This window comes from Sceloporus undulatus, chromosome 3 (assembly GCF_019175285.1).
Source record: "Sceloporus undulatus isolate JIND9_A2432 ecotype Alabama chromosome 3, SceUnd_v1.1, whole genome shotgun sequence".
In the NCBI taxonomy this organism is placed as follows: Eukaryota; Metazoa; Chordata; class Lepidosauria; order Squamata; family Phrynosomatidae; genus Sceloporus; species Sceloporus undulatus.
In genome coordinates, this window is record NC_056524.1 from 244051960 (window position 1) to 244066780 (window position 14821).

Consider the following 14821-nt stretch of genomic DNA (forward strand, 5'->3'; position numbering starts at 1 on the left):
ACATCAGTTAAAACTTAATATCCCAATAATAATACAAGGAAGTTAATAAATGGATGGTTTTCTTCCCTGGTGAACCAACCTAGTAAATATAAATTAATCCATTCTGTGCCACTGAACACCTGTTAATCTTTGACCATGATTCTAAACCCCATTGGGCTGGTGGCAAAAGCAACTGCTGGGAAATCCTCTAGAGCCTATTTCTGATGACACTAGAGGAAGCAAAATGGTTGGGAAAGGGGAGTAAAGTCCCAAAGCTAGTGGACCATTAAATTTAGGCCAATAGGCCATTATCCTAAACATGGAAGCCTAAATCCAATTGTTAGTCCCAGATAATTAGAACCTTCTGCCCAACCACATATGAATATGCATTGCTGAGATTAATTTAGCTTTATCTTGCAGAGTAAATTCATTGTTGTAATTTAAGATCTAAATTCAGTTGTCAGCCCCAATAAGAGTAGACTAAATAACATATCATTGATTAAAACTATTGAGTTGAGTTCCACTGTGTAAAATCCATCCATTCATTCAATAATTCATTAGTAGGAATTAGGAACTAATAGTTCTTAATTCTAAAGTTCTAATAGTTGATTCAGTCACTGAGTTGGAGTCTACTGAATTAAGAATTAAATCCCTAGACTACAACTCTCAATATACCATATGTACTTGACTATAAATTGAGAAATTTATACCCCAAAATTGACCCTAAAATTTTGGGTAGACTTATATAGGGGTCAATATATCAGTAGTGCTTATAAAGGTCCTAAAGCAAGCAAGCCTGATGCCCCAATTTCCACTGAACACCAGTTCAATTCCCCTCCAGTCCTTTTTGGAAGATCTTGTTTTCTATGGAAACAACTCTCCATTTAAATCCACTTGCTTCCTTTCTTGAGCCGATGTTAAAACCTCTCCTCCAGCATCCAGGAATTGGTTGGGAGAGGTCCAGAGAAGGAGAAGGAGGGATAGAAGTAGTATTTTCCCCTTTCTAAGTTTTACCATTGACTTATCCATGGGTCATATCAAAATCCAGGATTTTGACCCTGAAACTTTCCCTCATGTATGACGTCAACTTGTACACGAGTATATACAGTACTCTGCAAATTGCCACAAAATTGATCTCAGTAGTATTCAACCATAGACACTGGACAAAAGATGCCAAGGATATTAATTACCTTGGGATTCAGGGCCAGGGCACATGCATTGAGTATACACTTGGCCCTCTGTTTTTGCAGGGGAGCCATTCCGGACCTCCTGCGGAAACGGAGGCTCTCGTATATTCAAGCCCCATAAGCTTGAATGGGGCACGTTCCTGGCGTGCAGCCCAGGTGGGCACACGCCACTGAAAACAGCGGAGGTAGGAGGGGTGACTGTATTCTATATGGTTACTTAAACTGCTCCCCCTGGTAGCTGTCTCCATTTCTTTCTCCTACCTTTCAGCAACATTTTCTTTCTCGCTCAAAAGAAAAATATTTTTTAAAAAGTGCTTGTGGCTCCATGCTGTGAGCTACTTTAGCTCAGAATTCAGACTAACTATGGGTCATGATGCACTAGGTGAGGACAAATGAGGAAAAACTATACACACACACAGACGAGAGATTCCTCAAAATAGTACTCAAGCTAACATGACCTTTATTTTCCCTAAAGTAATAAAAGGCTCACTTGCCAGCACAGTGTAGATCAAAGTACTTCTACCTGAAAACAAAGTCAGTTATTCTGAAAAGCAATCAAATTTAACTTTACCCATTTTCAAATCATGCCCTCAAACAGCAAATGTGGTGCAAACTAGGGATGTAATGTCATGCTGGTTTCATTTTTAAATGCAAAAATTCTTATATGCAAAAGAGAGAAACAGATTTTAATTTACCACCTGCAAGATGGCAATATATTTCCTGTTGGTCTCACAAGAGAATTTTCACATTTGAAAGAATAATTTTTGCATATATTGCATAAATGATACAAAAATGCAAAATGCAGAGCTAAACTAGAATACTTCTGTTGCATGAACATTTAAAAATTACAAGCATCAGAATTGTTACCTTTTAGAAGTAATCAGTTCCTGTTACTCATTTAGAGCTGAAAATATTTCCTTGCCATTAGCTGTTGCTATATTTAAAAAGGAATATGTTGCATTACTCTTTGATCTCCTCATTCCTTTTTCATTACTTTTGTACTTTAAAAAATTAGGATTGGCATAATACACTTAAAATTCCAATCAAAATCCCTAAATATGTTCTTTAAAAAGGGACTTTAGAGAATAACAAGAAAACATTAATCACTACAACAACAAAATAACTGCATTCACTACAATGCTTTTAAAATGTATAATATACCAGTTCTTTGATTCCTACTGTTTAATGAAGCATACGGCAGATAACACTATCTTGCAGTTAAAAATTATTTTTTGTGTGATCCCCAGTGGTCATGTTTTTGACATGTAACAGTTCTATATTGGAAATGATATATATTCTGTTTACCTGGTATTTTTACATGTCAAATTTTTACCTGGTAAACAGAAGAGTGAACTCAGAAGCAGCATGCTACCCAAATAAGCCAACATATCAAACCCTTAAAATTTTGAAACTCTTCAGACAAATGGAGAATAAAAATAAAATCCCAAAGTCACATAGACAGGTGGAATGTTTTCTAGGCCACTTGAGATTCACTGTAAGATCAGTCCCCTGGGCCATCAGTTTGATGGTCTGTGGCAGGATCTAGTGTTGCTGTCAGAACATCACCTCTCTTCATCTCTCTATAGAGCTGAAAAGGCACTGAAATACATTCTCCCAGCTATTCGCAGTAAAGTCCTCCCAGTTATATAATACATGACCTGTGGCAAAAATGTATTTTCCATTAGCTTTCTGTAAAGAACAAGGAAAGATTTCAGTTACCCCCTCCCTTTTCCCCCTAGGCTCAGCTAAGCTTGACAAACTCTAACCAAAGTTCACAGATATTTATTTCTAGGTAAGAATGGAGGTTCTACACACTGTGGATGGTATCTCCTTCCCTGTGGAAAAATGCAGATTCCTGTACATATTTGGAGGAGAAGACCAAGAAACACAGGGAGAGCATGTCAGTTGCACCTCTTCCCACAGAGACCCTTTCATTGGAATGTTCAAAATGGTTCTGTGTCCCCAAAATCAGGAGTTTTATAAGAAAAGGGATTGGTTCATGTTCTGCACAAACATGTCTAAATGACAGATGCATTCACAAAAAATAATTAATATTTTGCAGGTTGTTTGAATATACAAAGAAGTGCAGGTGTTAGACAGAGATGAGAAACATTAATTCTGTCTTCAGTGTATGCCTTCTACTGGTACTGAAACCCTCCCATGTTTCTTGAGGCAAGTCAGAAAGTCAAGCATACAACATTTCAGCTTTGATTAGGCATTTCTTTTCATACATGAAATAACTTGTCCATTCGTTGAGATCATCCATTAAGGAACTATGGCAGGTGTTCTTCCTTCAAAAGTGGAAGGTGGTCTCATTATGGGTCTACTTTAGCAGTGGCTTCCTATTTGTGGGGAGATTGATATGGTGCCAACACTATTTTCCCTCATAAAATATCCTTTATGTAGCCCTTAAGGATATTGTTAGCCTTGTTAAAACATACAAATGAAGGCATTTTTTAAAAATATCTTTTCAAAAAAGAAAAAGATGACAGTTCATTTTCCAAATAAATCTCCTAGTCTTTTTAAATCTATAAAGTCCCTCTGAAGAGTTTCTAAACTATCGATTTAGACTAAGTTTATTAACTTAAATCTCCTAGTCTTTTAAAGCATGACACAATAATTAGTTCTTTAAAAGATATATATTCTCAATGGTCTCGTTAATTAAAGGTGTGAGTATGTGTGTGTGTGTGTGTGTGTGTACATAAAAACACACATTTGCAGAACCATTCCTATGATGGAGGAGGTGACCATGAACAAAAAATCTAAACAAAAAATCAGAATAATCCATATTCTACCTGCTATCCCCATGTTAAAAAAAAAGTATCACTTAATATTTGTGGGGGAAGAATGTAGGGTGATTTGTGTTGGGTTTTTTTTAAGGAAAGATTCTTGTAAGGCATTTTCTGCAAATTTTACTCCAAGAGATTTCTTACATAAAACCAAGTATCACTTTGTCTTCATCATAGCAAGTCTGTAATATATGTCAGTCATATCTCAACAATACTACAAAAAGTATGGGGTGGGTGGGAAAATTCTTACCTGTTTGAAGTTAACATTTAACCCCTCATGTGTTGCTTTCAAGAGTGCCTTCACAGTGAAGCAGTCGGGGTCTTCTTTATCTCTGATCTGTGACTCTTTTAACAAGGATTCAAGTTTCTTCTTTATAAAAGATTCCATTTGGTGCTCAGTTGTGCCATTGCTCTGAAATAGATCAATGCAAATTGTTAAAGGGTTGTTTACAAAGCAAACAAAGCTGGATAGATATTTCTGCACAAGTAAACTGATCCCCTTACAGGTTCAAATGCCCTTCTTTTGAAGTAGATTGGTTTAAAGAAATGGCACCCTTAGAATGGGTTTTATTCACTATGTTGCCTGAGGTAGCAACAAGAACGACTCAAACCAGTTCCCCTACAAATCTGTAATCTACTTCAGGTAATGGTTTAGATTAAGGTCAATGGAAGCTCTAATATACAACTAAAATATACAGGCATGAGGATTCCACAAACATATCTAGACATGCCAGGGGAATAAGGTGAGAATGTGGATTCACTCATGGCAGCATGGCTAGAAAATTGGTTATAGTGAAATGGGGAAGACCCACAAGTCCTTGTCTTTGCTTCAAATGATTACCATTTCCTGTTAGGAATCATGGGACTGAACCACTGTATTGAAAAAAGTGTGTGTGTACATTGGTCTTCCCACGACTGGTGCCTTCCAGATGTGTTGGGCTGTGGCTGTCAGACTGCAGAATTAATGCAATTTGACACCAGTTTAATTGTCATGCCTCAATTTATAGTTTGTGGGCATCAGAGCTCTCTGACAAAGAAGGCTTAATGTATCACAAAACTATAAATCCCAGAATTCCATCTCATTGAGCCATGGCAGTTAAAGCAGTGTTAAGCTGCATTAATTCTGCAGTGCAGATGTATCTCCCATAATCCCAACACAGAATACCCAGTAGCCATGTTGAGTATAGAACAGTGGGGATTACAGAGTGCACCTGTTTTGGGGAGACTGGTATACATGAATGAGAAGAAATGAAAAGTTACTATTAGCCTGTAATATTTGGAAACACTCATGCTGGAGTTCCAGGTTAGAAACCTGTTCAGTACTCCTGGGATTCCTTTTTTGCATTTGCATAGGAAAGTGAGATGGGATAGGATGGGTAACTATGTGTGTCTATATAACCATGCTTGCTTCTATCTGCACAAAACCAGAACTCAGAAAAGGTTTAGTGCTACAATCACCAGGATACTGCAGCCAGCACTATCACTAGCAGATTGAGGGAACTGTAGTCTAAAACAAACTATTTCAACCTCTGAAAATGGTTAAAGAGATTTTGTTCTTTGCACTGTAGTCTTGTTTTGTGTGTGTGTAGAAAACATTTTCATACTGAGTGAACATTGGGCAGAAATAACTCCTTGGGGGATTGGATATATTTGTGTTGCTTTGTGCTTCAAGCACCCAAAGCCAAATCATCTCTCCGCAGACTGTCAATAAATATCAGGTGCTGTAGGCTATATTTCAGAGAAAGGAACTCACAAAATTGCCTCTGAGTATTCCTTGCCTTAAAAACCCTTATGAAATTTGTGGGGTTGCCATACGTTTATGTATTTTGACCTTTTAGTCTCTTACTCCACTCCAAATGGAAATATATCAAAAGTTCCTCCACTGCTGTTAAGAGAGCATTAATTTGACTTACGGGAAGGAACAGTTTGGTCCCTCTGTTCATAAATGGCTGACAAGAGCATCTGTTCTTTCTCAAAATCAAATCTGATGGGACCTTGTAATATCCAAAGCAACTGAGCACTACCAAAGCCCATCTGGAAAAATGTTATGTCCCAATAGCCAACACAAATTAGGAAGGAAACAAAAAAGAGCACTTATTATTCAGACATATTGCTAAACATAAGAGCTCCATTTCCAGCAAAGTGGACACTTAAAACCCCAAAATAAGTAGTCACATGTTGGTCTGCATTCAAACAAATACCCTCAATTTCCAGGGTGACCAGTTCTACAACAGATTGTTGCTAAATAACATGATAAAATCAATAATATGTTTGTGTATGAAAGCATACAGACAGAAATATTTTGAATCAATCAAGCATGACTGCCTCTGAACAAATATAGTGCAGCAGAAGTACATTGCCACTAAGGGGCGAGTTTCTTAACTGAAGTGGAAATAGAAAAAAAGAAGAGAAGTAAATACTTGGGTGGGTGGGAGGAATCTGTATGGATAGTTTGGTCACTTAATGCTTACTCTCAAGTCCCACTGATTTCAGTGTTGCTCAGAGGTGAAGTGTATACACACCTGCAGCCCAAAAGAGCTGGGCAAATGGGCAAAGAATGGGGAAATGGTAAATATAGAATTTGATGGGGAAATTTAGTTATTCCTTAAGGACTAGCTACATAGTATACTTTTATTGTATCTTCTTGCTGTTTTTCACTGTAAACTACTTTGGGACATTTTAAAAACAACAAGCAATTTAGCAATATTTTCTAAATAAATAATACCGATTGAGTCTCCCATATCTAAAACACTTGGGGTTGAAACACTGCACGGTTATGGTAAGTGTGAATCTGGCCATTATTTTATGATTTAAGCCAGGCACTGGATTCCAAGATGAGATATGCAAACATGGCCTGCTATTGATCTAAAGGAAAAGCAGGTTTATGGCACTATCAGGAGAGGGGACTTTTAGGAAACAGATAACCACACTTACATATGAGAGTTTTAACTTGCAGTCATCTTCAATTTCATCAGCACTGTCTTCATCAGAGACTTCTCCTTCTTCAGCATCAGCACCAAGGCTATATGGGAGCTTTTTGCCCTGGAATTTAGCCAAAAAAATTAAAAAATTAAAATGCTATAATAATTTGAATTTCATAATATAATCATTTGAAAATAATCAATTGAAATTTAAATCAAATCAAAATTTAGCTACAGAAATCTCCCTAGAAGCCAAGGTGATTAAAATGAGACTGTCATACTTTGTATATATCATGAGAAGACATCAGAAAAAGAAGAAAGTAATAGGAAAAGAAGGCAATAGGAAAAGAGGAAGACTGCATTACAGGTGCATGGACTCAATCAAGGAAACCAAGGCCCTGAGGCTGCAAGAACTCAGCAAGAACCCTGATGGTCAGGGATCTTGGAGGCCTCTCGTTCAAAGGGTTGTCATACATTGAAGTCAATTGGATGGCAAAAACAAAAATCCCAAACATTATTTTTCTGCTGCATTCCATTTCAAAATCTAATTCCCACATAAATTTAGTATGGTAGAAAGAAGACTAGACTAGACAACACTATCTATCTAAAACACTACTTTCCCTGCAGTTCTTATGTTTATTTTCTTCTGTACATTACTCTTTATGGCTGTTCAATTGTGTTATTGTCTCCTTAATTCTCTAGTTGCAAGAGATAAGAAAGCAAGCAAGCAAGAAAGAACCTAACAACTTTTAAATTTCTGGAGTCTGATCTTCATGAGTCATACAAATATTCACAGTCCCTTCTTGATGATTCATACAACTGTTATTCCTACACTACTCACTCATTCACTCATTCATTCATTCATTCATTCATTCATTCATTCAAGTAATTGATGAAAAACATGAACAAAGCAGGATCTCTTAAGATATAGTGTAGAATGATGTTGGATCTAGCTCTCCAACATGATTTCAAATCAGAGGCTTATTAAATTTTCAATGTGAAGCACAATATAATTTTTAAAAATGTTGCTTTTCAAATGTGAATATTGAACTAGGTGATAAGTATAGCATTCACATCACCAAAACCTGAATATTTCTCTCAATGCACAAAATGAGCAGTGTTTCCTATGTTCTTGCTTCTGACTGATATGCACTAAGGACTGCTGACATACTGTACTTGCAAATCATTATTTTAAATCTTATAGACACTAATGAGTCAGAAAAGACCTGCAAGTACAGGAACACATTGGTTCTGCTTAGAGTAGTATACAATCACTTTATGTAATACCTCATGTGCTTAGGGAGTATTTTGGTATGAGCTTGTTATTTGCACATAACTATGATAAATGGAATATGCACACACGCACACATTTTGAATGACTTTACTCTCTGTGTCCTTTCATATCAATTGACCAAGTCTGAACATCCTTACCTTTGCTACCTCTACCCCTAATGGAGATAAAGACCAGTGTACTCAAGTTATGACCCATTGCTTTCTGGTTATACCCATCTGCTACAACCATGGACCCCAGAGCAAGCTCACAAGTGAGCCGCACTGCCCCCTTCAAAAAAACATCCAGGGGAAGCAGTGTCAGCCATATAGTGAATCCAGTAACATCCAAACAATGAACCTATACAGACAGGCCAAAATAAAGCTGCTTCAGATCACTTTGGAGGTATGCTGTTAAAATGACACATACATCTTAAGAGGCCAGAAGCTGCGCCAAAGCTGCACTCCAGTCCTTAGAACTGGAGCGTGGTTTTGACGCAGCTTCTGGCCTCTTATGACGCATGCAGCATTTAAACAGCATACCTTCAAAGTGAACTGAAGCAGCTTTATTTTGGCCTGTCTGTTCAGGCCCAATGATACCTTTATTAGGCCAACCAAAATGCACAGTATACATGTTGCAAGTTTTCAAAGCTACACTGGCTTCTTCATCAGGAAAGGTATTCAAAACCATACAGGAGCGGAAAAAAATGAAGATGTTAGTCATAGGCCTGCATTTTGCTGTCTCTGTTCTCAGATGGTATGGAGGGATCATAGAATCATAGAGTTGGAAGAGACCATAAGGGCCATCCAGTCCAACCCTCTGCCATACAGAAAATTTCCTCATATAAAATGTATGAAATTGATATCATAGTGAAACCAGTATCTGTTGGAAATGTGTATGAACATTTATAGAATAAATTCTATTCAATGAATAAAAGAATGAATGGACTTTTTAAAAAAGTTGTATTGATAAACAACAGATTGATAAATAAGAAATAAATAAAATAATCAAGGTAAAAGTGAAATAAAAAATATCACATTTTAAAAAAAAGATGTTACATTTTTTAACAGAATCTGACAACATATTCAAGGAAGCAAATATCAGAGATATTTCTTGCAGGCTGTAATCTCCTCATTCTGGCCATGCGGTTACTGGGAGATTCTCACAAAGAATGGAAACATATGGGATTCCAAAGGAAGAATCTTTTTTGTGTTGCAAATGGAGGTTAAATTTCATGGACTTTGAGAATCTCCCAGTAATGACATAGCCAGAAGGAGAAGGTTTCCCTCCATACCATCCGAGTACAGCAAAATGCAGGCCTATGACTAACATCTTTAATTTTTTTCCTCCTGGATGGTTTTTAACACTGGAGCTTCAAAATCTTGCAGCATGTATAATGTGCATTTTGTTTGTCCCAATAAAGGTATCATTATTTGGATGTTCAGTGAGCTAGGGGGTATGATAGCTATTCTAAGTGCTCAACTGGAGATTCCAGATCCCAGGAAGAGACTGCCTATTCCATTATGATGATTACAAAGATAACAAACAAAAAACCAACACCCTGGGTGAGATGGACCTTGTTTACTTTGATTAATCTTAGTTTAGCATTACATCTCTGAATCCTTCAACTTTTAAAGACTGGCTACTAATCAGGATGGAACAGGAAGGAACCACTTCTGAATACACCTTCCTAAGAAAACTATGAAATTCATGGGGTTGCCATAAATTAACAGGTGATTTGAAGGTGCATGTGCGCGTGCACACACACACACACATCAGGATGCAAAACAAATTAAGTGATATGTTGTTAATTATGATTACATTTTAATAAACATTAAAATAAAAACAATTAAATTTAAAATGGTTAAAATGATCTAAAACAGTATAAAATTACATAAAAATATGCAAATGTTAAAAGCATGACTAAAACATATAATGTAATCCTGTTTACTCAAAAGTATATGAAAAGGCTGTAATTCATCCAGAGAATGTGATTTACATATAGTGGGTTCCAAGCCCAATTCCTGGCATTTTCAGGTAGGGCAAAGAGAGTTCTCAGTTTGCAACTCTGAAAAGACCAATGCCAGTTAACTAATACTGTAGCACCAATCTGTGTAAGGTATCTTCTTGTATATCTTAATACCATTCTGCACAGTTTAAAAATGGATTTTGGATGCTAGCCTCCAATCATTTTTCCCACTCCTTCCGTATATTTGTAACAAACGCATTCATATTTCCCTATACACATTCAACAGAGTCGTGAGCAGCTAAACTGTACTGTACTGTTGAGCTCATAATTACACGTAAGGTGACAATACATGGTTAAGCATGGCATTTCCTCCACTCCACTGTATTTAATTTTAGGCATCTGTTATTTGATAACAGACTTGCTACTATGTGAACATTGGAGCTGATGAAGCCACACGTACTGAGGACATCTGAAGGACTCAATGATGACAATGTATCTGAACAAACTATAGCTGTGGCTTAAAATTCCAGGGTCTTCATATTTCTCAAGTACAGTATGACAGAGTCACTTTATTTTATTTTGCATACCATGACCCAACAGCCTATATAACAAGTACAACAAATCTTTCAGGAAAAGAAATTATTTGACAGGGAAAATTCATGGAGAGTTGAGTTATTAAGAATTATCCCACTCAGCCCTCCTGGCCAGGTTTTCAAATAATCCTGTCTGTAAAGCTCCTGTCTGTAAAACCCAATCAGCACTGTCTCTCGTGTTCCTTGATTCATGTTTGAACACTGTGTTTGGTGGTCCCTATGTAGACTTCAAGGAAAACGAGAGACACTGCAGACTGGGTCATCCAGAAAAATCAGCAGTAACAGAACACATTATAAACCATTCTGGACACAAAATGCTGTTTGAAAACACTGAAATTCTGGACCATGCCAACAACTATCAGGTCAGAATGCACAGGGAAACCATTGAAATCCATAAACACCTGGACACAGGAAAGAAGAAACCCATAATGTAATCAAAGTTTGACTACCAATCCTGAAAAATACCAAAATCAAGACCGAGCAAATGCAAATGAAACCAGCCAGAATGAGAGGGGTTTCCCAGCAGACGATGGATCATTAATTAAATAGACACTCTGAGGCCTCACCATTCAACAACAACAATACACAGATTAACATGTAAATCGCTTCCTCTCCACCAATAGAATATATACTTCACTCTCTTCCATGCCAGCATTCTCAGAAGATGCCAGCCATAGCTGCTGGTGAAACGTGAGGAATAAACTATTTTAGATCACGGCCTTATGGCCCCCAAAACCCACAAAAAACTATGGATGCCAGACATGAAAGCCTTCAGCTTCACAGATGTAGGCAGCTTGATCCTGGTAGACATACAGTCATAATGGCTATGCAATTACCATCAATATCAAAGGTAGCATATCTCTGAATTACAGTTCTAGGAGGATATGACTGGGAGGATGTTCTTGCATTCATGTGTTGCCTGTGGGCTTCCCATTAGCATTTGACTGGCTGCTATGAGGGTGGAATACTAAACTCAATAGGTCTCTCATTATGCACTGCGTCTCTTACTATATACTAGATAGGAGTTGTGTGGTTTTTTTTTTTTTTGCAGTTACAGCTAAAAATTTCCACATAATCCCATTCATTGTTCCACAGAGTTCACACGACGTTTTGAAACAGGACAGACTGATTTGCCCAAGATCACAAGAAAAGCTTGCCAATGTTACTTTTAATACCCAAAATCTGGAGGTAGAAAAACATAATTTTTCCAAACCTGGCTTTCATTACATGTGAAGTCCTGTTTCCTTATCTGAACAAACTATCCAGCAAAGATAACACTAATTCTGAATTAAAAACTAAAGGAATATACCTGAAATTGTTACCTTTTAAAAGAGCATGATAACAAGAATGACCTGATGTCAAAAAAAAAGTCTTATCCTAAACAAAACAAAAACAAACAGTTTCATTTTTATACCACTTCATACCGAACTAGCAGTCTCTAAGTGGTTTATAACTGTTACATAATTGCCCCCAACAATCTGGGTACTCATTTTACCGACCTTGGAAGGACGCAAGCTTGAGTCAAGGTTGAGCCCTTTCGCTGGTATTGAATTCGTAACCGTATGGTTTTGAGTGAGTGGCTGCAGTACAGGCATTTAACCACTGCGCCATCAGGACTCCTAAGCACCTCTGAATGTGTCATTTGTTGTAAGTTTGATTGGCAACTGAGACCAGTTACTTGTGTGCATGGCAACCTCTCTTCTACTGCATCTCTCTTTGTTGGAGCTGAATGATCCAATTAATAGTTGGTGCAGGCACAGGACAAAATTAGTTACCCCCAGCACTGGGCAATTATAACATGCTGTACATAGGGATATCTTTAAAATCTCTGGAAAATTCAGCTAATCCAACTTAGAATTGCAAGGCTGTGAACAAGATATTTCATCATATGTTGCTGCTTTGGCATTTGCAGTCACCTGCAGTATTGTTTTGGGCCTAATAAAAAAGCTCTGATTTTAAATCTTTAAAATAAATCCCCAAAGAGTTTTGGACCAGATGACTGCTTAGGGCAAGAATCATCTTCTCTTATGTATACCTATCTGTTGGACCATGAAGTTATAGGATGCCTGTTTCTGATCTTGTCTGGTGACATTCAGTGAATAATTCTCAGAAAACTCTAGATCATGGAGAAGCTATCATTTAGACACTTAATAGAATCACCCAGTTATTATTGTCCATAGCCTACTGGTCAGGGGGAATCTAGGCGCTGCAGTGTAAAATGTACTGTTTATACTCATGTATAAGTCTAGAAATTTTAGTCAAAAATTTACTGCAAAAACCTGAGTTGACTTATCCACAGGTCAGTGTAAGTACTGTACTGTACTTTAATTTTTATTTTAAAAGGAACCATCCCCTGGTGAAAGGCAAGAGTGTTATCTGTTCTGGAAGCACTCACATTCCCTTTAAGATTCCCATGAAGCCTTTAATGTGAACACAAACAGTTATACCTGCTGGAATTTTATATGTTTTCTGGCACTGTTTTCCATTGCTTCATCCTTTGCACCCTTTGTTATATAACCCTAAGTTTTACTCTCAACTTATCCATAAGTCATATCTAAACCCATAATTCTGGTCTCAAAATCTGCCCTTGAATTATTCATGAGATTGATTTATAGTTGAGTATATACAGAAACTTCTCAAATTCAGACTATCAGAGATTACAAACTTTCTTATTGTATTTTAATTTTTGATATAAACAACCTACAGAACCTGGGTTACTGAGTAGCATAGAAGGGCTATATGTATGTATGCATGTGGCAAGGAAAAGGCAACAAATAATCAGTCTAGCTATGTATTTTTTTAAACAGGCCAGATTGATTTGCTCAAGACCATGAAGTCAGATTCAGAACAAAACTTTCAAATGTTAATTTTGGGTTATCATACCCATATCCATCATCTGCACTACAGAATGTGTTTGTTTAAGATAGTGGCTGATGGCAAGACTGCTGTATAAAAAAGTGACAAGTTACTTCCTGATGTATCTTGCATTTATTTGTTTGTTTCCCTTAAACAAATAATTCATGGTCACTACTAAAAGCAGTTTGCAAGACTGACTTGCTAGAGATTCTCAGAAGGCCATCTTCCTTGCATGAGCAGATCAACTGTATTATTGGGTCCCAGGTTATTAATAAAGGCTTTGACTAAGATTGAAGATCAGGAAATTAAATGTGCTTGTTCCAAAGCATGCTCACCCTCCACACCTAATTTTGATTAGTACCAAAAGCCAATAAGAATGGAGGATGTTCTCCCTGTATGGCTTGTTATCATCTGATCATCCCTGCAGTACTTCTTGTTCAAAACAGAATAGGGAGGAAATAAAAATGCACCAAGTCAAGCCAATTCACACTCAGAGATTATGAGATAAGTAAAAGAGTAGAGAGCATTCCATTCCACTCCCTTATTCCATCATGTTCTAATGTTAATGAGTCCCTATCTAAGTGGCATACTCTAAGGAAAATTTTAAGTACTCAAATGGCACATTACTCTTTTCTATCAAAAGAAAACAAGCAGCAGCAACAGGCAGTATGTTTTCAGGGCAGACCTTACAAGCCATAAAGAGACTCTGTTGGTTATTACCTTTAAAGCCCTAAATGGCTTGGGCCCAAGCTATCTCAGAGACCGCCTCTTCCCATACAATCCTCCCCGCGCCCTCCGGTCCTCTGGGAGGAACTTGTTGCAGCCTCAAAAATCGAGGCTTGTGGCGACCTCCTGGAGGGCTTTTTCTGCTGTTGCCCCCAGGCTCTGGAACGACCTGCCGGACGAGATCCGTCAATTAACATCTTTGGACATCTTCAAAAAGGCTGTCAAGACGGATCTCTTCAGGCAGGCCTTCCAAGACTGAAATATCCCGGCCTCAGGGTCTCAGGATCTCCCCCTCCTCAGTAATATCTCCAAAGCCCCCTTTTCTATTTTTTAGAACTGAAGTTGCAGTGGTTTGTTGGTTGGTATTATTTTGTTTAGTTTATTGTTATTTTAACTAGTTATTGTGGTTTTAAATTAGATATGTAGTTTAATAGCTTTTTAAGGGGGGAGGGAAATATATTGTTTTTATGCTGTATGTTATTTTAATGTTGTAAACCGCCCGGATTGGTTCGCCACAGGGCGGTATATAAA

At 37.4% G+C, this 14821-nt stretch overlaps 1 protein-coding gene across 1 annotated transcript in view; it reads right to left on the reverse strand.

The window, feature by feature from the left end:
- The window catches only part of PLCH1 (phospholipase C eta 1), an 86062-nt gene that overhangs the window by 28891 nt on the left and 42350 nt on the right, over positions 1-14821 (reverse strand). The window contains exons 6-7 of the mRNA XM_042458531.1: positions 6890-6997; positions 4206-4367 (exon numbers count right to left, since the gene is read on the reverse strand). Coding sequence (XP_042314465.1) covers positions 4206-4367; positions 6890-6997 — 270 coding nt within the window. The remainder of the gene's footprint in view (positions 1-4205; positions 4368-6889; positions 6998-14821) is intronic.